The 25,566-nt window shown below is 40.9% G+C and overlaps 1 protein-coding gene across 1 annotated transcript in view; it reads left to right on the top strand.

Moving 5' to 3' along the window:
• The window catches only part of ORC3 (origin recognition complex subunit 3), a 43,020-nt gene extending 20,591 nt beyond the window's left edge, over positions 1 to 22,429 (top strand). Inside the window, exons 13-21 of the mRNA XM_075268243.1 lie at positions 2,487 to 2,603; positions 9,798 to 9,877; positions 13,016 to 13,149; positions 15,543 to 15,631; positions 18,070 to 18,167; positions 20,070 to 20,211; positions 20,350 to 20,457; positions 20,800 to 20,873; positions 22,300 to 22,429. Of these exons, the coding sequence (XP_075124344.1) occupies positions 2,487 to 2,603; positions 9,798 to 9,877; positions 13,016 to 13,149; positions 15,543 to 15,631; positions 18,070 to 18,167; positions 20,070 to 20,211; positions 20,350 to 20,457; positions 20,800 to 20,873; positions 22,300 to 22,405 (948 nt within the window). The 3' untranslated portion in view covers positions 22,406 to 22,429. The remainder of the gene's footprint in view (positions 1 to 2,486; positions 2,604 to 9,797; positions 9,878 to 13,015; positions 13,150 to 15,542; positions 15,632 to 18,069; positions 18,168 to 20,069; positions 20,212 to 20,349; positions 20,458 to 20,799; positions 20,874 to 22,299) is intronic.
• Positions 22,430 to 25,566: the final 3,137 nt, after the last annotated feature.

The following is a 25,566-nucleotide window of genomic DNA, read 5'->3' as shown; positions in this document are numbered from 1 at the left end:
TAGCTAACTAATCCATTTCTGCATAAATATCAGACCAGTGCTTCATCAGTGGTAGCTGGTGGCTAATATAAAAGTAAGGCGATACTGATCTCAATCCCCCCAACCTAGCGTCGGTCGGCCATGATATGTGGCTATTAGTGGCGCTGGCAAATGGTTTGGGTATATATATATATATATATATATATATATATATATATATATATATATATATATATAACAAGCCACGCCCCTCCGCTGATGTAATCAGAGTGGTTGTGGCCAATCCCAGCTTTCACATCATCATTGGGTGGGGGACAGCTCCTCAATCTGTCATGCCCACTAGGGCAGAATTTCAAGATGCCCGTTTAGCATCTCTGGTAGCCTGGTAACTTACTACACGATGTAATCCATAAATTGATAGTGGATAACCTTGTAGCTGCTATCTGAGTGTATACCTCAGGTATAAGGCTCTAGTATAGTTACATAGTAGATGAGGTTGGATGAAGACATCAGTCCATCAAGTCCAATCTTTAACCCTACAATCCCCTACAATGTTGTTCCAGGGGAAGGCAAAAAACCCCATGAGGCTTATTCCAATTGCCCCATTTCAGGGGGAAAAAAATTCTTGCCAACTCCAATATAGCAGTCAGTATAAAATCCTGGATCAACGTGTCCTTAACAAAATCTAGAACCCACGCTTCTGTTACTGATCCTCAAAAATTGCTAATCCATATTAACATCTCACAATGGTATCATAATAGTTAGGTGTTGTGCATTCTACATTTATCTAACCATTGGAATTAAATGTAATACATTCCTCAGTGTTTGCAATGGGCTTCTTCACTGTAGCTGTGACTATAGCATGTCTTATAGTAGAACTGCTTATTAGGAGATTTTTTTCATCTTAAGACGTCGACTGCTCACAAAAGAGAAAATGACTAATTGCATTTAATCCCACCACATCTTGTCTCTCAGGGCAGATCACAAAGTATGTATTTTTCTTTCTATCAAACTTGATTGATGCTACTTTTTCTGCCTTTCAGGTACAGCTAGTTTTCATCCTTTCACAATTGCGTTTCTGGACTCCCATGGGTGTGCTTCACTCAACCCCGCTTGTCTTGTTCTCGGAGTAATTGGAAGACTATTGATTTTTCTGTCTTTTTTCTTTTTTCACCTCCTCCGCGTCTCTATTTGCCAGTGTAAAGCTACCTGCCAATTGTATTTACAATATTACAAATGAAGGCATCAGGAGAGGCTAACAATGGTTTATTTCTTATGGTAACACATGACTATAATAAAAGAAATCATGAAGAAAATCATATGCAGTGTCTTACCCTCAAGTAGCTGTATATGATTTCAGTATTAGAAAACTTTTCCAGAATTTCTGTGATGACAAGCAGAAACTTGTAACGTGTGTACTTAGTAGGTTCAATAAAGATATTTACAAATTACATACTGGATAGCGGACAATGGTAAAAAAAATCCCAAAACACTCAAAAGCCATAAAATTCAGTCTGTTATTGGGATTTCACTGGCATTGGTGGTATTGGCTATACTCCAATCCACTGTAACTGTGTGGTCTGTCCTCTTATTGGACTTTGATACTGCTGGTTTCAAGATCACTTGGGACTGATGTAGCTAATCCATGTGGGGCAGATTAATTGTGATGTATCAGTGTGGTTTTGTTGGGGAAATTATTCCAAACTGGTGGCAGTATGCCTTGATTTTATTGCCTTAAAAGGGGACCTGTCACCATGAAAATGCAGACTAGATTTCTCTGTGCGGTCTAGCAGCCGTAGTTGGTGTAAGATTTTCTGTGTGTTGTTGCTGTTTTACATGCATATTTTTCTGTTTGTTGTAAACCCTCTTGAAAAATTCAATAAAAATTACAGTTAAAAAAAAAAAGAAAATGCAGACTAATCTGCAAACGTTATAGAATAGAAGGAGCTGAGAAGATTGACGTGTAGTTATGGGGCAAAAACAATTCAGGATAACTTAACATCTATTCATTTCTCGCTATGTTCTTTCTATGTTTTGGAAGGAATATTAGAGTCCAGTTTGTGGCCCTAAAATTGATACAACCACCCTCTGGACTCAAATATTCCTATCAATCAAATATAGAATAAAACAGAGAAAGAACGGCATAAATGAGAAGATATTGCTGAATCTATTCCCACTAAACCATATATCTAGTTCTGTCAACCAAAAGCAGATGGGAAGGTTTAAGGAGCCTTCGTTGCACCTCATGGTATTAGAATGCCATAGGAACATCTGCAATCATAGCACAATTATAGATCATACAACGTTGAGTGGGACAGATCTTCATGCAAGTCATGTGACTAAAGAGTATGATGTCATTGCTCTGTGAAACGGATGTGTTGCTTATTGTTATTATTCTTTGTTAGGTCATTCGTATTTAAATGCTATAAAACTCATTTAACACTTTATCTTTTCGATGTTATATATATATATATATATATATTTATATTTATTTATTTTCATTTTAGGAGATGACCCAAAAGCTTTTGGAAGATTTGCACGCGTACCATGAAAATTATATCCCAGTTTTGAGGTGTCTACACCATTTCACTTGCATTCTTCCTAAGTATCCCCTAGGAAAGCAGGTAAAGATCTGTCTTTGTGGCTTCTATGTAAGATTGTGTTCAGACTTGTTAGAGCCCCCAACATTTATTTTAAGGGATAAGATGGATTTATTTCTACCAGTAAAGCTCTTTCATTGTATACCATTTCTATGTTTTATAGGGTTTATGCATCACAAATTTAGTAAAGTCCCCCATTCTATATCATTTTCTCGCAGTTCTGAAGATCCCTGCTTTCTGTCACACAATAGGAATCAACAGAGAAAAAGAATGACCCACTACTGGGTTTGGCCTTCAAATTCCTATGCAAAAGGCTGAGCAGAATATTGCTGTGTGAATGAGGCCTTAGGAACATTGCTTAGATTACACAGCATATCTGTGTTTAACATTGGTCTTCATATCCACAGTCTGTGTTCACATCATCAAGAACTGTTGGGGTATATGCTGCAAAAGACTTTCAGTGTATACACCAGATGTTTTTATTGGGTTTTATGTACCTGATGGATGATAGTGGTAAATTGCACTATTCCATACAGGTGTTCACTAAATGGCACTTTTTTCCTAATAAAACGATCCTGTTAATGGCTATGGTGCTATATTCCAACATATTGGGGTGCATTATAGACTTCCAATTGAGGTTTACATCAGAGATCTCTTTTTCATAACTCTAGTGTATGTTCTTAGCATGATTTCAGCATTGCAAGAGTAAAGTAATTATTCTACAATGTATATTCTACATTGTCTGAATAAAATGACATGAAATAATGTGTAAAGTGTAGCATATAATACAAAGGTTATAGTGTTCCCTATCTGTGCAAAATAGTGGAAGAACTGAAATGATAACGCTTAGTCTTCATAGATTTAATATGACTGTAAATCTTGCTGTAACCAGCAGATGGCAGTGATGATAAAGGACAGATTAATAGTCTAGCCGTATGTACAGTATGTTCACGTCCTCATTTTTGTGTAGTTGATATTGCCTTAAAATGACCTGGCAAGACAAAGATCCACAGCCTCAGTTTGCTAAGTAACTGTAAATTGCTTTTAAACTGATCTAGTAGACCTAGAGAGACCTTTTAGTGACTACAGCAAACCTCACTGCTATAGTGATGGGCAATGCAAATGGTATACTGGGTTAAAAAACCATAATGATCAATATAATCTGGCCTACAAAGTATAAAAATCTAGATTATGACTTTTTACACATCCTCCAAAGAAGCCACACCTGGCACCCTGCAAGATCTAGATCTGTTGTATGACACATACCACTGGTGCGTGGTGGTCCCCATGGAACTTACTACTCAGATGTTAAAATAGTCTACGGCTTTATGCCTGAGTGAGGCCAAAACTCTATTCCATTATTATATTTATAGAGCAGGTCCTATAAAAAAAAATCAGAACGTAACAAAGCGTCAGAAGAGCCTTGGGCTGCACACTTGGTTATATGAAGCCTTAGTGATAATAATATGAATAGTGCATTATCAATTAGCAGGCTCTAATATAATATGTCATTGCTGTGTAGGAAGGAATACACACTGCTAATTCTGTCTTAGTGTGGGTGGAATTTATACTGACATACATACATGGACAAAATTGTTGGTCGCACTCGTTTAATGAAATTAAAACCCACAATGGTCACAGAAATAACTTGAATCTGACAAAAGTAATAATAAATAAACATTCTATGAAAATGAACAAATGAAAGTCAGACATTGCTTTTCGCTTCAACAGAATTTATTTTTTTTTTCAAATAAAGCTCAAGAAACAGGCCTGGACAGAAATGATAGTTCCCTGAAAATAATGTGACCAAAGGGACATGTTAAATCTCGGTGTGTCCACTAATTAGCATCCCTGGTGTCTACAATCTAGTAGTCATCAGTGGACCTGTATATAGGGCTATATACTCACTGTGCTGTTTGGTGGCATGGTGTGTACCACACCCAACATGGTCCAGAGGAAGCGAAGGAAAGAGTTGTCTCAGGAGCTTAGAAGGAAAATTATAGACAAGCATGTTAAAGGTAAAGCTTATCAGACCATCTCCAAACAGCTTGATGCTCCTGTGGCTACAGTTACACATATTATTCAGAAATGTAAGATCCATGGGACTGTAGCCAACCTCCCTGGACATATCCGCAGGAGGAAAATTGATGACAAATCAAAGAGATGGATAATACGAATGGTAACAAAAGAGCCCAGAAAAACTACTAGAGATTAAAAGTGAGCAGGAAGCTCAAGGAACATCAGTGTCACCATTCGTCATTGTTTGAGCCAAAGTCAACTTCATGGGAGACAACCAAGGAGGACCCCATTGTTGAAAACAAATCATAAAAAAGCAGACTGGAATTTGCCAAACTACATGTTGCCAAGCCACAAAGCTTCTGGGAGAATGTCCTATGGACAGATGAGACAAAACTCAGAATTTTTTGGCAAGGTACATCAGCTCAATGTTCACAGACGGAAAAGTAAAGCATACAGTCCTATGAAAAAGTTTGGGCACCCCTATTAATCTTAATCATTTTTAGTTCTAAATATTTTGGTGTTTGCAACAGCCATTTCAGTTTGATATATCTAATAACTGATGGACACAGTAATATTTCAGGATTGAAATGAGGTTTATTGTACTAACAGAAAATGCGCAATATGCATTAAACCAAAATTTGACCGGTGCAAAAATATGGGCACCTCAACAGAAAAGTGACATTAATATTTAGTACATCCTCCTTTTGCAAAGATAACAGCCTCTAGTCGCTTCCTGTAGCTTTTAATCAGTTCCTGGATCCTGGATGAAGGGATTTTGGACCATTTCTTTCTACAAAACAATTCAAGTTCAGTTAAGTTTGATGGTCGCCGAACATGGACAGCCCGCTCTCAAATGATCTGAAAACAAAGATTGTTCAACATAGTTGTTCAGGGGAAGGATACAAAACGTTGTCACAGAGATTTAACCTGTCAGTTTCCACTGTGAGGAACATAGTAAGGAAATGGAAGACCACAGGGACAGTTCTTGTTAAGCCCAGAAGTGGCAGGCCAAGAAAAATATCAGAAAGGCAGAGAAGAAGAATAGTGAGAAGAGTCAAGGACAATCCACAGACCATCTCCAAAGAGCTGCAGCATCATCTTGCTGCAGATGGTGTCACTGTGCATCAGTAACAATACAGCGCACTTTGTACAAGGAGAAGCTGTATGGGAGAGTGATGAGAAAGAAACCATTTCTGCAAGCACACCACAAACCGAGTCGCCTGAGGTATGCAAAAGCACATTTGGAGAAGCCAACTTCATTTTGGAAACAAAGATTGAGTTGTTTGGTTATAAAAAAAGGCGTTATGCATGGCGTCCAAAAAGAAACAGCATTCCAAGAAAAACACTTGCTACCCACTGTAAAATTTGGTGGAGGTTCCATCATGCTTTGGGGCTGTGTGGCCAGTGCCGGCATCGGGAATCTTGTTAAAGTTGAGGGTTGCATGGATTCCACTCAGAATCAGCAGATTCTTGAGAATAATGTTCAAGAATCAGTGACGAAGTTGAAGTTACGCCGGGGATGGATATTTCAGCAAGACAATGATCCAAAACTCCGCTCCAAATCAACTCAGGCATTCATGCAGAGGAACAATTACAATGTTCTGGAATGGCCATCCCAGTCCCCAGACCTGAATATCATTGAACATCTGTGGGATGATTTGAAGCGGGCTGTCCATGCTCGGCGACCATCTAACTTAACTGAACTTGAATTGTTTGTCCAAAATACCTTTATCCAAGATCCAGGAACTGATTAAAAGCTACAGGAAGCGACTAGAGGCTGTTATCTTTGCAAAAGGAGGATCTACTAAATATTAATGTCACTTTTCTGTTGAGGTGCCCATACTTTTGCACCGTTCAAATTTTGGTTTAATGCATATTGCACATTTTCTGTTAGTACAATAAACCTCATTTCAATCCTGAAATATTACTGTGTCCATCAGTTATTAGATATATCAAACTGAAATGGCTGTTGCAAATACCAAAATATTTAGAACTAAAAATGATTAAGATTAATAGGGGTGCCCAAACTTTTTCATAGGACTGTATCTTGACACTGTCCCTACTGTGAAACATGGAGGAGGTTCTGTTATGTTCTGGGGATGCTTTACTGCATCTGGCACAGGGTGTCTTCAATCTATGCAGGGTACAATGAAATCTCAAGACTATCAAGGGATTCTAGAGAGAAATGTTCTGCCCATCGTCAGAAAGCTTGGTCTCAGTCGCAGGTCATGGGTCTTGCAACAGGATAATGACCCAAAAAAAAACAGCTAAAAACACCCAAGAATGGCTAAGAGGAAAACACTGGACTATTCTGAAGTGGCCTTCTATGAGCCCTGACCTAAATCCTATTGAGTACCTTTAGAAGGACGTGAGATATGCCGTCTGGAAAAGGTACCCTTCAAACCTGAGACCACTGGAGAAGTTTGCTCATGAGGAGTGGCCAAAATACCTGTTGAAAGGTGCAGAAGTCTCAGTGAAAGTTACAGGAATCGTTTGATTCCAACAAAATATTAAGGTAAAGGGAACCCTCATTTCTGTCCAGGCCTGTTTCATGAGTTTTATTGTTTTGAAAATTCTGTTGAAGCATGGTTGAAAAGCAATGTCTGACTTTCATTTGTTCATTTTCATAGAATTTTTATTCATTATTAGTTTTGTTAGATTCAAGTTATTTCTGTGACCATTGTGGGTTTTTCTTTCATTAAACGCGGGGTACCATACTGTTCAGCGGTGTTGCTTCGCTTCTTCGACTGGCGCCATAGGGGCGGCGATAAACAGCGGGTAGCTATTGAGTCTGATCTCATTGCGTCATTGCTCTTCCGTGGATCCCATCGCACTATCATCTGTTTTATCTCTACATTTTCCTAAGACCTGGGATCTGGTGTGTTCCAGAGGGGGAATGGCCCGTGTGCCCAGACCCCTGTCGCCTCTTTTTGTTAACCCCATGTTTCCCACGGGTTGTTCTGCAGATCGTTTTCTTTGCTAGCGTAGAAGCAACGATACTTGTCTCCATCAGGTCGCTGGGGACCCTCCCCTTCTTCCATTTGCTCAACTATGCCTGACCAACCCGGACCTTCACTTGTCTTGGCTGGAGTATGGCCAACTGTCTTCCTTCTTGAGGAAGTTCTCCTTACCATCTCTTCTTTCTTCTCCCCTGTCCACCCCGGAGTTCTTCCTCTCCCGTGCGGATCCTACCCCGCGAGCTCTCTCCTTATTATATAATGTTCTCCTTGATGCCACTCCTGGGCTTCCTTCCTACGCTGGGTCTTGGAACTCTGACCTCGCCACTAGTCTACTTCCTGCTGATTGGAGTAAATCTTTCTTCCTCACTTATAAAATGGCCTTGCCCTGCAGTGCACAGGAGAGAAATTTCAAGATTCTCTCCCATTGGTACAGGTGTTGGTACAGATGTTGGTGCTGTGGCACCGAGAGGGGCACCATGCTCCGTATATGATGGGAGTGTGGTGTCCTCCGACCCTTTTGGGATGCGGTTTTCTCTCTCTGTATTCTTAGGTATGTGATCAACCTGTCACCCCGTCGCCTAAGGTGGCCCTCCTTTCAGTCCTCCCTGGCAAGAATTCTGAGATCAAGAAGGACCTTTTGCGACATTTCCTTACGGCCGCTAGGGCTTTCATTCCTAGGCATTAGCGCAGTACTGTCCCGCCTACTATGCTTGAATTTCTACAGGAGCTTCTCCTTATTAGGAGAATGGAGGCTCTGGTTGCGGAGGACTCTCCGTCTTCCTCCAGGTTTGACAGTGTCTGGAGGCCCTGGGTTATGTTTCAGGACTGCTCCGCTTTTTCCTCCTCTTTCTCTTGATTTCGCCCATCTGGTCTTCTTCCTCCCTACCTCTTATCTCTCCCATGGTTCCTCTGTCTTTGTTTTTGTGTCCGTCTTGTCTCATCACTACATCTGTTAGGAGTATTTAGGTTCATTGCTTTCTATTTTTCTTACCTGGGGAGTTTTTGGCTGCGCGGTGTCTGGGGTGGCATCCTGGCGCTGCGGGGTTGTCCTGTCGTGAGTATTGGTGCACAACTTCTGACTTGCACGTGCGCACTGATGGTAGGCAGCTTTATCTCCTGGTTGATTAGTCTGTCCTCCCATTTGCACCTGGGAGGAGTGGTCTCTACTCTGTATTTAAACCCATGCCTCCCATGGTTCTGTGCTGAGTGTCGCTTTTACAGTGCTAGGCCTTAGCAGGAGGAGTAGGTGGTGTTCTGGGATAGAGGAAGTTCCATGGTTGGTTTTTGGGAGGTTTGGGTGAACTAGTTGGTGTGTGAGTTTTCCCTTCTGTGTTCACCAATCCTCCCTCTGTGTATAACTGACTGTGTGAGTGAATGGCCTTATCCTTTGATTTCTACTCAGTTTCCCTGTGTTTGTTTCCTAGTGTAAGGTTCCTTCCCATATTGGTTTGGGGGAATCCTTTCCCACATTTTTCCTGTGTGCTGCTTGTGTTGTTAGTCAGCGCACACCCTTGTCAGTCCCTGTCAGTAGCAGCTTCACTTGTTCGTTAGGGGTGACCCCCTTTAGTCTCCAGTCCCTAGAGATCTTATAGGGCATTCCTTCTCCCACTTCCCTCTAGGCCTACGGTGTCAGTGAGAGAGGAGCCGTCGGGGTCAGGCTTAGCCTGAGAACAGCCGACCCACACCCGTGAGGCAGGGACCGGGATAGCTAGTGGGAGTAGTGCAGGGCCAGAATTCCTACTGCTATTCCTTAGCCCTGTTGCAGCTACCTGGACTGACATAACAACATCCCCCTATGGTTGTCTTTTCCCCTGTGTCCCATCTGTCCATTGTTGTTCTCAGTTGTTCCTGAGTTTTTACTTTACATTTGCCTTGCTGATGCAGATATTTTTGTATTATGATACGCATGACTGATCTGAGGCTACCGTTTGGCTCCTGTTACGTTGAGGCCTGCAAGCCTCAGCTGTTTCTGTGTTTTTCTTATATTCCTGTTTCCCCCTTCCCTTGTATTTGCAAAATCCTCAATAAAATTTGATTAAACATAAACGCGGGGTACCAACAATTTTGTCCACTTGTGTACGTACTCATGGTTTTATGTAAACATGATCTTGCAATGGCATTGAGAAGTGTGGAGATGAGCCCCTTATATTTATTGACATTTTTAGTCCTCAGGCCATCGCAATAATAAATCTGGATGTGATTGAGTTAAAACAGTCATTTTACTATGCTTGGCTTCCAGATTAGAGAACTTTACTGTGCTTGTTTGGAAAAGAATATTTGGGAAACAGAAGACTACATCTCCGCATTAAACCTCCTACGGTAAGTCTGTTTATTTCTCAGATACTTTGCTCTCTGTACTCTGTGTAGGATACTGCATCTCTGTAAATTCAAAAGAGGCAAATGGGTATCAAATGTAAAGTGCAGGCTGACTTGTGACTGTACTTTGTGGAACGTGGCTCCTTAATGTGATCGTATTAGATTTGCTTCCATTAGTTGAAGGCGTAATTGGAAATACAGCAGTGGTACCTGGGGAAATCTTAAATTACCTCTGGATTCCCTGTATATCTATCAGAAGGCAGGCCTGCATCAGTTTCTTGTCTCTGAATAAAGTCTGGTCGAATGCCTGCTGATGGATAAGACCTTATTCCCATCATGTCTGTCCTGTATGTAAGACCTGTACGTTTGGATACAAAAGTAAATCAAATTTAAAATGACAAAAGACTGTCAATTTTGGTGTATTTTTTAAACATTTTTCTGTTAGCTTTTTTCTTGAGATAATCTGCTATAACAATATACAGTAGATTTACAGCAGACTGACGGCTGCATACTGTTTTCTTAATACAGATGGCTGTTCTTCAAGTATAAACAAAAACTTTGGGTTTATTTATGCAGTGTGGGCATACTGCATCTTCCCACAATATTTGCAAATTGCTGCAAAAAGTGTCATTTTTGCAACATATGAAAATGCTCTAAGGGTATGTTCACACAGCGGAAACCCGGCATAAAAACAGTCCCTGTATAATTAATGAACTGCAGTACCGGTACTCCCCTACTATATAGGGTATAAAGCCAAGTACTTCTTGCCCAGTGTTGTATATAGTACGAGTGTTGGGAACAGACTTTCTGGTACGGCTATAACCCATCTTGGATCGTGCTGAATTTTAGACCCTGGGGTCCCCTTCTCTTATTATCACCCTGCTCGGGCATCTCAGTTTTTCTGTTAGGATAGATTTGGCAGGAGCTCTAATTCCACATGTCTGATCACAAGCCCACTACGTCACATCCCAACAACGAATCTGATTTAAACAAAAAATGCAGAAATGCCTATAAAATATCCCAAATTGTCCATTCTTTTATGCATATTCCTATCTTAAAAAAAAAAACGTGTTTGTTTTACTAAATGCTTACATTCCTTATGAAATACCAATACTAGAGCATAACTGTGCATTGTACTATTCATCTGTACTTCTTTATAGAAATGTATGCTTCTATTGTCAACTGGGTGTCACCAGTTAGTGTGTGTCCCTACGGATGCTGACACTGTCCTATCAGAGACAGTATAGGGACCGATACCTTTGATGATGTAAACAGTTAGACCCAATTTATAACAAAGGAACAGACTAATGCACAGATCTAACGGCCCCTTCACACGGAGTTTACGCTCCGTGTATTCTGTCTATGCTCCACTCATTTTGTTCATTTTAAGGGTGCGTTCACACGATGTAACGTGCCGCGTGATGTGGCACGTATACGGCATGCAACAGTTTGCGTGCCGTAAACTCTCCCATTGATTTCAATGGGAGTTTGGTTCGTATACGCCGTGCTATTTTCCGGCCGCAAAATAATGCGGCGTATACGATCCGAACTCCCATTGAAATCAAAGTATCGTGTGAACGCACCCTTACACGTGTAAAAATGCACATGTTAAATGTAGTTAGCCATTGAGTTCAATGGCATGTTTGTATTTGCAAAAAGACGCGCATTATACAAACATGCCATTGACCTCAATTGCTAACTACATTTTACACGTGTATTTTTACACGTGTAAAATGAACAAAATGAACGGAGCGTAGACAGAATACACGTAGCGTAAACTCCGTGTGAAGGGGCCCTAAGAAAAGATCCTCCACAACTTGTATTTTTTATTTCATGGTGAATAAAAGCATATACTAAAAACATGTTAAGAGTCTCTCTTTATTTTAGGGAAGTTAACCTATGACTGCAAAGAATATTTGCAATTTCCTATTTCTCGGCATTGCCAAACATTTGATGTCTGAAATCCAAATAACTGTCCTTATTTACCCTAAATGATGATGTAAGCTCTCAGTGCTGATTTCATGCGCGTGCTAAATATTTAGTAGCCTTTTTTGATGTGTAACACAGTTTTCCTCATAAATTTTGAACAGACTAGTCCTAGTTGTAGCTGCATTTGTGGTGTTAGAAAAATCTGGTATTTAGTTTATGTTAGTAGTTCATATGCTGAGGGCCTTCTAAGGCACAAAGCGCATCATCCTGCAGAGCACAGGGGCTTCCTAATAAATAATTACAAGAACAACTCACTCTACATAATACACTTTGTGAAGGGAACGTGTCAGGAGAATTGGGGAGACAACATCACTAGCTTCTCTTTAAAGGGGATGTTTGGTTTCAGCTAATAAATTAAATTGTTTGTATATAGGATAGATCATATATCATCAGAAAAAATCCAGACAGAGGTGCAAAGACAATCAGGTTAACTCAATGGGCAAATAAATGTACAAATGGACAGATAAAAGCACCAATAAAGACAAGTATATACCCAGAATATCACACACTGATGTTAATACTAGTTACAAACTGCAGCAGACAAAATCATACACCAAGTGGTTATAGTCTGCACAATATCTATATAGTAGGTAGAGAAAAATAAGCCCCCCGTCAGCCTAGAGAATCATATAGAATATATACACAATAGCGTACCTGTAGCCGTAATGAACAGCCTTCGAACCCAGAGACAGAATAAGACAAGACGTTCTGCAACCCTACGCGTTTCACCTATAGAAGGCTTCCTCACGGTTTTCTAGATCTCTGCTTTCTGTCATTCATCCTGCTTACTTTCAGTGGATAATAATCAGACCGTGGCCATGTGATTGACAGTTCATGGTCGTGTGATGGACACATTGGACAACATTTGCAACTTGTTTTTCGATTTGTCGCTACACTCTCAATAGAACTTTTCAATACATTTTTAAAAATTGGGATGGCAGAAGCTACAATGGGATTGCTGAATTTATTATTTTATGCTCCAGAAAAAGCTTGTTCTTAGCAGGTACAAATTTCATCAGGCAGCCAAAAATACACAAAATTTATTAGGAGGCTGCTAATGAAATACCAGGTCTTAGTAAGTTCCCCAGATAACTTGTAGCGTTACATGCTGATATTTAAGCTTCTGGCTTCTTCTTGTGTTTTTCATTGCAGAATGCTGGCAAAGGATGAGCTAGTGACCACACTTCATAAGTGCTTGGAGGTTTTGAAACCGTATTCTGGAGGACAGCTGGACAGCGCTTTAAAAAAAGTAAAGGCGTTCTTGGCACAATTTCAGTGTCTTGAAGGTGAATATATTATACAGTATTCTCCTTTCAGACATCTGGAGGACTTCTTATCTAAGAATTTAGAAACCGCATATCTTAGTAATTTCTGTTCATAAATAGCTAACCATGCCAGTGCACTCTTCTATTTCTGTATGTGCCATTGTCTTAAGTGAAGCATGCCTTGGCTCATGGGTGGCCTCCAATTCATTTATCTTCTTGTTTTTCTCTTGACCTGATTTTAGAGGGGGAGGACAGTGCTGAGAACCAGTGATTAACCATTTAACACCTGTGCTTTCATCTGCTTAAAATGTGTTGCTTTTTTAGACTTCTAAAATAATAATGATGTTTTTTATAGCCGCATGATCTCACTTAAAAACTTTATCCTCTTAAGGACATGGCACATTTTTAGTTTTCAGTTTCCTGCCTTACAAGAGTCATAATTTCTTTTATTTTTCTGTCCTCCCTTTGACAATCTTCTCAGAAGCTGCCGTCACTATTCAGAAGAGTAGTAGAAAAAAATGCAGAAGCAGCACAGCATACAAACCGGGTGCAAAGCCAAACTGGAAGGTGGCTAATCTTCAACTTTATATAGAAAATGGAAAAAATGGCAGCACTCCAATATTTAGAAAAAGTGTGGATTTATTCCAAGCAGCGACGTTTCGGTTCTTATCTGAACCTTTCTCAAGCTTGAGAAAGGTTCAGATAAGAACCGAAACGTCGCTGCTTGGAATAAATCCACACTTTTTCTAAATATTGGAGTGCTGCCATTTTTTCCATTTTCTATATTCAGAAGAGTAAGGAGATTTAACAAGATTTAAAGGGACACTCCATTATATTTTCTGAAAGTACATCTCAACAGTAATCTTGCCTATTCATAGTGTCTTTCCTTTTTCTGCTTTTACCTTCTTCAATAAGTCACCTGACCACCAGGGGCGTAACTACCGTGGTAGCAGCAGTAGCAGCTGCCACAGGGCCCGGGCCATTAGGGGGCCCGGTGACAGCCGCTACCGCTGCGGTTTTTTTAAAATAGGCAGTTACGGGCCCTATTCACTTGCCGATCCTGGCTGGGCCGGGATCGGCAAGTGACACCGCGGGCCCCACAGGGGCTATCATTATACTCGGGGGTCTTTGCAGACCCCCGAGTATAATGACCGGCGGATCGGGAGAGGTAATGGAACATAACAAACACTGTTACTTACCTCTCCGCGATCCTGCCAGGCCTCCGTCCTACTGTTGTCTGACGTCACATGAACCCGGCATGCTTCCCGGGTCATGTGACGTCCGACGTCATTAAAGAAGAACGCGAGAGGAGGACAGCACAGCACAGGAGCCGGGGAACAGGTAAGAAGCAACAGTGGGTTGTTTTTTTTATGTTTTTATTCCCCGGGTCTCCGATTATTATACTCTGGGGTCTGAAAAGACCCCAGAGTATAATAATTGTTTATGGGTGTCTACAGAGGGACACTATTGGATTTAATACTGTGTGCAGGGGCCACTATGGGGTTAATACTGTGTGCAGGGGCCACTATAGGGGTTAATACTGTGTGCAGGGGCCACTATAGGGGTTAATACTGTGTGCAGGGGCCACTATAGGGGTTAATACTGTGTGCAGGGGCCACTATAGGGGTTAATACTGTGTGCAGGGGCCACTATTGGGGTTAATACTGTGTGCAGGGGCCACTATTGGGGTTAATACTGTGTGCAGGGGCCAGTAAGGGACATAATAGAGTGCGGAGGAGGGGGTCGGTCGAGGTCTTCGGCGTCAGTTGGGATGGGGGGGGGGGCCCCCATGTCAAAAGTTCGCCACGGGGCCCCGCCATTCCTAGTTACGCCACTGCTGACCACTATGACTTTTTTCTTTTTTTTTGAGCATAGGTTGCTGCATAAACAAGAGGCCTCTCTTTACAGAACTACCATGTGACCCCAGATTCATTCATTCAGAGCCCCGCACCCTGTTCTTCTGCTCTAACTCTTCTGTGAAAATATCTCCTCTGCCTCTTTCTTAATCTGCTCCCTATAGCCCCCTCTTTTACATAGGGCCCACATCTCCCTCCTCTCTCGTTCATGTCACCATGCATCCATTGCCTTCCCCCTGTTATCAGCACTAGTTTGTGCAGATTTCAGGACCTGTAGATTATCACAGCCCCAGGTTCTTGGAGCTATATAGTATTAGCTCTGCAGCGTTTTGCAGAAATAGGAAATATACATGGCTACAGGTACTAACATGAATACAGTTTCTAGACATGGGAGACCACATCATCAGCAATGCCAGATTTTGAATCTATTTCAATAAGTACTTTGCCTAAATATATTTATTTATAAGTATATTTATATAAATATAAAATGGGAGTTACATTTTAAATAAATCCAATGTTTGCATTGACGCTGGTTATTTTTTAATCTTTTCATTTCAGGAGATCATCTGGAAAATGTAGAAAATGTAGAAGAGAGCGCCACACAAAAAGGCCTGCAAAAGAAGACTGACCTTTACCAGCTTCAGAAAGTATGTAGGATTTTGATGTTCTATTGGATTGTGCCATACACAAGATGTAAAATTGTAGGGCGTTTGCCAAATGCATTCAGAAAGTAGTCAGACATTAAAGCTTAGGCCCCACGTTGCAGAAAAGATCCTTTTTTTGTTGCAGATTTTGCTGCTTTCTTGGAGACAAAGCCAGCAGCTTTGGATTAAGCATAAGTAAGAAGTGTAAGCTTTCTTTCTACAGTATTTCCCTTTCCTTTGGCAATGAAATCTGCAACAAAAAAGCAGCTTTTCCGCATTGTGGAACCTTAGTCTAAAAGTCATTTTACTCACTCATAAGATGTTTTAATAAGTTACAATTCTCCCATTTGCTCTGTAACATGGAGGGAAGTATGTAAATAATACTGGAAGTGATGGACTAGTGCCATCAGCAGTTACGGATAAGCAAACTGGTAACTATTAGAGATGAGCGAACAGTAAAATGTTCGATATTCGATATTCGTTTCGAGTAGTCTCTCAATATTCGACTACTCGAATCGAATATCGAACCCTATGATACTCTATGGGGGAAAAATGCTCGTTTCAGGTTTAGGCAACATTCGATGAAATTGAACTTACCAAGTCCACGGGTGAGGGTCGGGCTGGATTCTCCGCGAATTCTTCTCCGTGCGGCGTTTTCCGGCTCTGAATTCACTCTGCCAGGCATCGGGCCTGGGCAGAGCCGACTGCACATGCCCGCACTACAAGAAAATGGCCGCTTACAGTCAAAGCGGCCATTTTCTTGTAGCGCGGGCATGCGCAGTCGGCTCTGCCCAGGCCCGATGCCTGGCAGAGTGAATTCAGAGCCGGAAGACGCCGTGGGGACGCTGCGCGGAGAAGACTTCTAAAGGTAGGAAAAGAACCAGCGTTGATTGGCCGACTGTATAGCATTCGGCCAATCAATGCTAGTTCTGCATCGAATTTTTCCATTCGAATAGCGAGTAGTATTCGATCGAGTACGAGTATTTCGAATACCGTAGTATTCGATCGAATACCTACTCAATCAAATACTACTCACTCATCTCTAGTAACTATAGATGCTACTGTAAGATGAATAATTGTCTTATTTGCCAGCACTTTTACTGTATTGCATTATTTTTTTATACTCCCCCTTATCCTCAACGCATGTTACAGACTAGATGTGGGAAGCACAACACTTAAACATTAAAGTTATGGCATATACCAGTGATGGTGAACCTTTTAGAAACCGAGTGCCCAAACCACAACACAAAACCCACTAATTTGTTGCAAAGTGCCAACACGGCAGTTTAATCTTAATACTATGCAGATCCACAATTGCAGACAATTATTGACCCACAAAATACTGTCGTGTTAATGTTCACTATTTACATTGCACAGGATCTGTTTTAGAACGACCGTGCAATATTATTACAGCCTATAATAAACAGATACTGTGTGACATAAATAGTGAAGGGGCCCCCCACACAGTACAGTCTGATTCACAGTGACTGCTACAAAGTACAATCTGTTCCACAGGAGTCTGAGTACCACCTCTGGCGATTACAAGCCTTATTAGTAGAGTAAGTAACATTACAGACTGCTGACTCTAGATTGCTGACAGCAGTCACTGCAAGTTATTCTTGCTATTGCTTGCTAGAACAGGTGGATAACACTGAGCATTAGTCTAAAATATTGACACACAAAACAAAGAATGTTTTTCTTCCAGGGAGAGCACTTTGATGGTAAGATGCACAACATATATCTGATTCCAGACAATCCTTTGTCAATTGACAAGACAGAGGGAAAATGTCACTGTCATTACTTAACCTGCTCTTGTTAAGAGCAGAATATTAAACCCCAGTGGCTTTACCTGGTCAAAGAATACTGACCTATCTGATTTCAGATATTGTAATGTTTCCAAAAAATGTCTCCATTCATTTCAGACTAAAGTGACAACTTTGTGATTTGAGCATCAGTCACTCTATGTGGATGGAGTCCTGACAGCATATAAGTACCTTTTTACATAAAAATACAGATTTAAGTTTGCAAAAACTTTAGTTAAAACAGATACATTTCTGGTTTTCACTATGATTTCTGCTAAAACATCTGCAGATGTAATGTAATGATTGGGTATATGTCCAGCAGTGTTGTAGGAGTGGAATCTTTTGCCTCTCGCCCACTTTAGACTTTGACGAGAAGAACTGTGTAGTGTTTTTCTTGTGCATCCAGCATACACACTGTGCACCAGACAAGAAAACATTGCTATTCACAAATGTGAATTGCAAATACCTTGCCATTGTTGTTTTTACTTTCTACATGTTCACATTTAAAGCCATACAGATTTCTATCTGGGTTCAGCAGCAGGTTAGAACAACATCTGATTGGAACCTGATGTTAAGATGTAAGATATTTATTTAGACAGACTGTGTCTCATGTAATGTATTCCATTTGTGACTCTCTAGACACTGCTAGAAATGAAAGAAACAAGAAGAACAAAGAAACCAAGTAGATTTGAATCCCTTCGCCTTGAGGTGGTAAATTTTCTTGATGGTCTTGTTAGGTGTGTATTATGAAATGTGGCTTAGTCTGACTCTAGTAATATAAAATTTAGCATATTTCTGTGTGAAGGAGTCTTACATTGCTACTTGTTACTTGTACTGTCTCTTATATCCAATAAAGAGGTTGTAATCCTAAAACACCTCATACAGTTTAAGCATGTATATCGACTATTCATGCTGGCAAAGATATACCCTAATTGTGGCTATAGCCACAGATGGAAGGACAGAGATGCCTGCTTTAAATTGTATATTCATTGCCATTTAGTATTATACATTATTATTATACGGTATTTAAAGAATGGCGCCTCCCCTCTCACTACGCAAATCATTATGGCAATAAGTAGTCTGGGGTGTTTTAGGTCCACCATAATGTTCAGTTGGATATATGTAGTCAACAGGTTAAAGGGATCCTATCATACAAACCCTTTTTTTTCTTGATTAACACGTCGAAATAGCCTTAAGAAAGGCTATTCTTCTCCTACCTTTTGTTGTCTTCTCCGCGCCGCCGTTCCGTAGGAATCCTGGTTCTTGTCGGTATGCAAATGAGCTATCTCGCAGCACTGGCGGCGGGCCCCAGCACTCAAACAGCACTGGGGCATCCCAATGCTGCGAGAGAACTCTCTCCAGCGCCACCTCCATCTTTGTCAGCAGCATCCTCTTCAGCGTCTTCTTCCGGCGGTGGCTTGTAACTTCTAGGCCTCGGGCAGAGCAGACTGCACATGCCCACAGGCCACGAGAAAATGGCCGCTTACAATACTGTGAAAGTGGACATTTTCTCGTGGCTTGTGGGCATGCGCAGTCTGCTCTTCCCGAGGCCTAGAACTTACAAGCCACCGCCAGATGAAGAGGATGCTGCTGATGAATATGGAGGCGGCGCTGGAGAGAGTTCTCTCGCAGCATTGGGGATGCCCCCAGTGCTGTTTGAGCGCTGTGGCCCACCCCCAGTGCTGAAAGAGATTGATTTGCATACCAACAAGAACTGGGATTCCTACGGAACGGTGGCGTGGAGAAGACAACGAAAGGTAGGAGAAGAATAGCCTTTCTTAAGGCTATTCCGACGTGTTAGTTAGAAAAAAAGGGTTTTTTATGATAGGATCCCTTTAAGCACAGTACAAACTGTATTGGCGTCAGAAACCAATAATCTTGGGCAGATTCTAGGGCCCACTGAGGTCAAGAAGACCCAGAGCCATATAGTCAGTGTCTTCCCTTTGTAACCTTTCTGTGGTCGGGCTGCAACCCCCTGTCTGCTAATGTTTCTCCTCTCTGACCTTTCACCCCTTGATGTTTTCTCCAGGTGATATAACACTACTTTTGTAACTGACCTACACAGACCCCAGACAATTGAATGGTCAGCAGATAAGTGATAGATCAGCAGTGACAGCTTAAATCATGTTAATTTGCAGGAGATTATAAATCAGTCCACTGTTTATTTGATCTGAACTGTGATTTATAGTACTCCCTCTTTCTTGTCTTTCGTATCAGTGGAAATGGGTATTTTCCTTACTTTTGAGCAGCCTGTAGTCCCACTCTTCTGTAAAATGTTCAGAAACCTGTCTCAAACAAATCCATCAGGAGAGAGAGAGTAAATAGTAAGATGGGGCGGCTGTGACAGTATCTGTGAGGGTGGAATAGAAGTGGGAAGACGCCAGTAGCTTCAGAGCAGGAAGAGCATTTTACTTGATGGTTACAATTAGACTGTTGAGGATAAAATTCTTCAATCTTGGTGCAAGCTGTACTAGGAGATCTTGAGTATATTCGTGTGCGATGTTGAGTCACAGAACACCATTTATGGCTTCCCACTGTGTGCTTGCTTCAGAACCGCTTTACATTCTTACACAAAATGATATCATGAGTAGAATCGCTCTCTACTTTTGCTTATAACCCAGATTTGCTTCCTGTTTCAGAGATTTCTTAACTCGTCCAGAAGAACAACCTTTGTATGAAGTTGTATATTTCAGTGGTGCCAGTATCCTCCGCAGACACCTGAATGCCGTGCCTCGCATCGCCCTGCACACAGCTCTGAACAACCCTTCCACTTATTTAAAGGTAGTAAAGCCGATTCATACCTTGTGTCATGCAATGACCAGAATGATTCAGACTATATTTACAAGTGATGTTTGTTCACTGTATGTCCCTGAAACGTTATATTCAATATTGTAACATTGACCTCTTCTTTCCATTTAGTCCTTGGAAAACGATGGAACCCTGTCCAGTGCAGCTCCTGATATATGCATTGCATACAAACTGCATCTTGAATGTGGAAGACTCATTAACCTCTATGACTGGTTAGAGGTATGAGAGTAATATGGTTACATAATATATACTCTGTATACAAGCTGCTGCTGTACAGTGTAGTTCATTGGCAGTTATACAATGGTTACCTGTCATGGGCTCCCAAACATAGCTTTGAGTGAATATAACTGGACTATATCAGAACCCCGCTTACTACCTTCTGTACAATCTACTGTGTGTGATCTAATAGAATCTACAATATGATGAAATATTCAGATTGGTTTCTGGTTCCTGTGCACTGTGTTTGTTTGAATGAAGCAAGATTTATGGTAGGTTTTTTTTTGCATGAGGTTTTATTGCAGCAAGCAGTGTCACTAAATTTTCATATTTACTTATCTTCAGGCATTTGCAACAGTTGTCAGTGCCGATGATGACAGTGATTCGGATTCCCTGAAGCAAGTGGATGAAATGACTCAGTATCCTTTTTATTTGTCCGTCTAGTAAAGAGAATGTGAAGCAGCAGCTGAACATTTAGAAATGTCGCACATGTAAAGGCTTGTCCTGTGCCCAGAACTTGGATGCAGTTCTCTTGGTGGTTCATTAATAACTTGGACATTCTCAGTGCTAGATTTGTTATGTCACTTGTAATAGCTCACAAATAGTCTTGGCTAAACAAGTAACTTACATTATTTCTTACAGTTCATCCAGTTATGGGTAGAAGTGAATAAAATACACTTTTAAGTCAAAGCCATACAAGTTTGGGGTAAAGCCAAAATTTCCTGCTGGTGTCCAGACCCTTTTGCCTCATTACAGCCACTTCATTATGGGAACCACCATGGCGGTACAGGTCTCGTCCTTAGCGATTGATTGTGCTGCGGAAAAGCTGCAGCCACACACATTCGTACCAAAAATGTAGGATATATTGCTGGTAATACAGAGGTAGCCAGAGCAAGGGCTGCTGCTTCCTAGTAGATCTCCATTCTGAGTCATTGATGGGGTTTTGGGTAGGAAACTCCCCTATATACTGACCAAATGTCCTGATGGAGTATATGACAATAGCTTGTCCAAGAGTGAGGTAAATCCAAAAAGAGGATGTACAAGAATGAGGTAAAGTAAAAATGTCCTGCTGAAGGGACAACATCAGCACTGTAAACAATTGGCTTTTTTTAACTTCTGTTTAGCCTACTTCATGGCATTGTTATGATCAATGTCACCAGTTCAACTTTTGTTTCACTTCTGATGCTATTATACATGACTTAGTGTGCAATCCGAAAGGGGTTCTGATGCTCCGTTCCAAAAATTATGTCCAATAGAATCATGAAAACAAAGTGGAACCAATCACTGATATCAATGTAAGATTAGAGGCACTCAAATGTCATCTGGGGGCCTTCAATGAAAAATTGGAACTTGGTTGTGCGCATGAGGCCTTAGGCTGCTACTCTTTATTACACATTACATGTCATAAAGGATTATTGAGTTCCTCAACAGGTTTTCAGACAAAAAGTTATTATTTATCTGGGTTTTTACTGTGATGTAAAGATTTCTATAGAGGTACTGCTGGCAGGCTTTGGTTATAATCCGCAGCTGTCTGTTTTGAGGCCTACAGTAGTCCATGTTGCACTGCATTCCTTTTTGGTTACAGGGGTAATTTATTTGCACGAGATCCTTCCCAAATACACCCCACATGTAGGTACTTACTATTTAGTGGAACACTAAAGAGATAGATATTGTGGAATATATGTCATGGCAAATAAACTGTTACATTGAGGCCCCGTACACATAATGGATTCTGGCCTGATTTTGGCTCTCATTGTTTTCAAAAGGAGACATAGATCTTAAAATGGAGTCCGCAACTTGAGACTCCCCACTGATCCGAGCAAAAGATCCTTAACTGGTTACCAGTGCACGTTTTATCAGAGCGGTCTCTGAGCTGGAGCTTCTTGGATTTGTAAAGCCTACAAAGCAGAAGACCGACCACGTGGCAAGACTCACCTGGGGTGGATGTTAATGAGTTAAATATCTTTGAAAACTATATAAATTTAAGATGAACTTTTTGTATGTTATACTTGCCCGGATATTCATTTGTTGAAAATGAAATCTGGCTTAGTGTTGAGATGACATTAAAAAAAAAAACCTTTCAAAGCATTAGCCAACAAAGTATTGTAATATTTTTAGTATCTTCCATATAACAGTTTGGATACTATCTGAAGTATATGCTGTGAAATTTCTTTAGTCTAACTTTATACTCTAAAATTTTAATAATCCAAGGTTCTTTTCCATCATCGAACTGAAGTATATTTTGGAAATTTGTAGGATGCAGAAAAATGAGCAGAGGTCAAGTGGGGAAGTTCTAGTAGCAGATGTGTGTTAAGATTTATTTTGTTGGGGCCACACGGTGGCTCAGTGGTTAGCACTGCAGCCTTGTCCTGGTGTTCAAATCTGTAGTATTCAAGCAGTTAGCTAGGTTAATATATACTAATAGGGAAAGAGACACTGAGAATACCTGCACTACTATCTACCCTATGCACAATACCAACTGAGAAAAGGTAAAATTTTGAGTGCTGCTGTGTAGTATTGGTCCTAAAGAGGATTAAATTATACTGATTAAGGCTAAGGACCCACGTTGCGGAAATGCTGCTTTTTTTGTTGCAATTTTGTTGTGGTTTTTTGAGCCAAAGCCAAGAATGGTTACAAAAGGAATGGGAAATATCTAGGAAGTTCTTACACTTCTGCTCAAGCCACTCCTGGCTTTGGCTCAAAAAACCACAAGAAAATCGGCAACAAAAAAAGCTGCGTTTCCGCAACGTGGGGCCTTAACCTAAGGTTGCATTCACACGGAGGAAAATGGCACTTAATTTGGTGGGGAATTCGCATCAGATTCAGTGCTGAAAAATGAACCCATTGAAGTCAATGGGAGGCTTTTTTTCCAGCAGTATCATGGTATCTCCTCAGGATAGGTTATCAGGGGCAAAATAGGACAATTTGTAGACTTGCATGTCTACATCACATGCCCTTTAGGCTAGGGCTGCATGGTGACCAGGCTGAGCTACACCAAGATTGCAAATGTTAAGCTGCACTGAATGTTAGCCAATGTGGTCATGGAGAATGATTGTCGGGTAGTAGTCGCAGCATCTTGTGTATCCAAATGTGCAGTGTAGCAGCACAACACTGCAATCTTATATAATTTGTTGTCTATTAGACCTTTACCTGGTGAAGTTTGCATATGACAGTGATTTGATTGTTGCAACGTAAGACCACATTATTATTATTAGTTAAATCTGGTGAATTTTCACTCTGTCTGCCTCATCCTGAGTCTTTAGGCTATGTTCACATGGCAGAAAGTGAACAGGAGCAGTTAATGTAATGATGCCTATGTTTTTCCTTTTTGTGAATAACAGAAAAGAACACTAGGGGAGTATTTGTACTTATAGGGGGCTTCTGCCTCACAATTCTTCACTCCCCAACATGGCGCTCACCAGCAGATTCTGTGGCAAGGTTGAGCAGGACACTTCTTTTTTCACTATTATGTTTTGGCCTTTGCGCCTCCGTTGAATACAGTAGAAGGAAGTTTAAATTACATTGTGTGACTGTCTAGACTAAAGTTTATGACACCTATTAGCTTAATCTGGGACAGAAATTGACTTCAAAGTTTTGGCATATTTAAGCCACACCCTTTTTCAGTATGCCAGTACTTTGTTCAAGCAAGTCAAAAGTAGATTCATCAAAATGTGCCAGATCTGGAGCATTTTATGCCAATGCTCGGCTCCTCTGGTTACAGTCTCTTGCTTCACAGACTCAGCTATAGAATATGTGAAGATAGGGGGCGTTCACACTACTGTCGGTGTCCGCTGCTAATGTCCGTGCAAAATCTTTTGCGGACACTAGCTGTCGGAGACTGACGGTAGTGTGAACGCCCCCATAGATGTCTAGCAAGAACATTGGAATGCTTGCTTGCTTGGTTTTATGGCAGATGATGAATAGACTAAACCAGTGAGTCAGGAATATGATTATAGTGACAAATCCTTTACTGTAATTGTCTTCCTTCTAAACTGGAGGTATACTTTAAGCAACAGGTAATACCAGATTTCTCCTCAAGCAACTGCCCCCACTGAAATTGTGTTTTACAGGAGTTCTTAAGGAAGTTCTCTGTGTGATGAGCAAGGGCGCTGGCAATTCTGCCTCTAACACATGAATTTAAGTGTAATTTCCCCTTAAGGATAGGGTTACACAGGGAGGATATGCTGCATTCTGTTTTACGGAAATCCACAGCACAAAAATGCCTGAAATAGAGTGGTTTTAGTAGCATCACATTTGTAGGAATAGCTGCAGATTAAAAACCTACACTAGATTACTCTTAACTGTGTGGTTTTCTCTCATGTGGATAAGATTTGGTGCAGTCTCACTCATTCTGCTTCTGTACACTAATAAATGCATGGAGTTCGTTGTGCAAAATTATCAAATAAACAACACTGATAAATTCTATAGCTCACAGCACAATGTTAAAGGGTTCACAGCTAAACGTTGCCAATAAAGATGTTCTCCTTGTGTATGTGCAGAGACAAGGGGTATGGCAGAGTCCACTGGAGAGAGACAATTCCGATAGCACCGATATCCTGGGGAACAGGGCACATTTATTAACCGATCTGTGGTCTGCTGCTGTATAAGAAACATAGGCCTCATAATTGTGGAGCATTTTCAGGAAGTCTATGCACCAAAAACCAAAATAGTATTGGAATATATAGTCTTAAATGCTGTGAAGACTACAAAGAAAAGGTGGAAGAGGGGAGTCAGTGGTTGCTGTCCAGGCACCCGCTTCCAACACCCATATGAGAACCAGTCCTATCAGTATATTTTTGACATGTGGGAGGAAACCAGAGTAAGTCGCACAAACACAGGGAGCACATCTGAACTCTATGCAAATGTCATCCTGTTTAGATTCAGACCCAGGACACCAATACTGCAAGGCAATGAATCTGCCATGTGTGAATATACTCTAAAATACTGTATATCACTCTGGTACAATTTATTTTACAAAAACATGATTTCATCCCAGAAATATGGGGAAGAACCTTTACAGACGGAACATACAACAGGAGATTTTCTTGTACAAGCTTTACTATAGATCTTGCCAAAAACAGTTGTCAACATATTCTCTAGCTCTTATTAATG

This window comes from Leptodactylus fuscus, chromosome 3 (genome assembly GCF_031893055.1).
Source record: "Leptodactylus fuscus isolate aLepFus1 chromosome 3, aLepFus1.hap2, whole genome shotgun sequence".
Lineage (NCBI taxonomy): Eukaryota > Metazoa > Chordata > Amphibia > Anura > Leptodactylidae > Leptodactylus > Leptodactylus fuscus.
The sequence above is the reverse complement of the archived record's forward strand: the minus strand, read 5'-3'. Positions and strand labels throughout refer to the sequence as shown.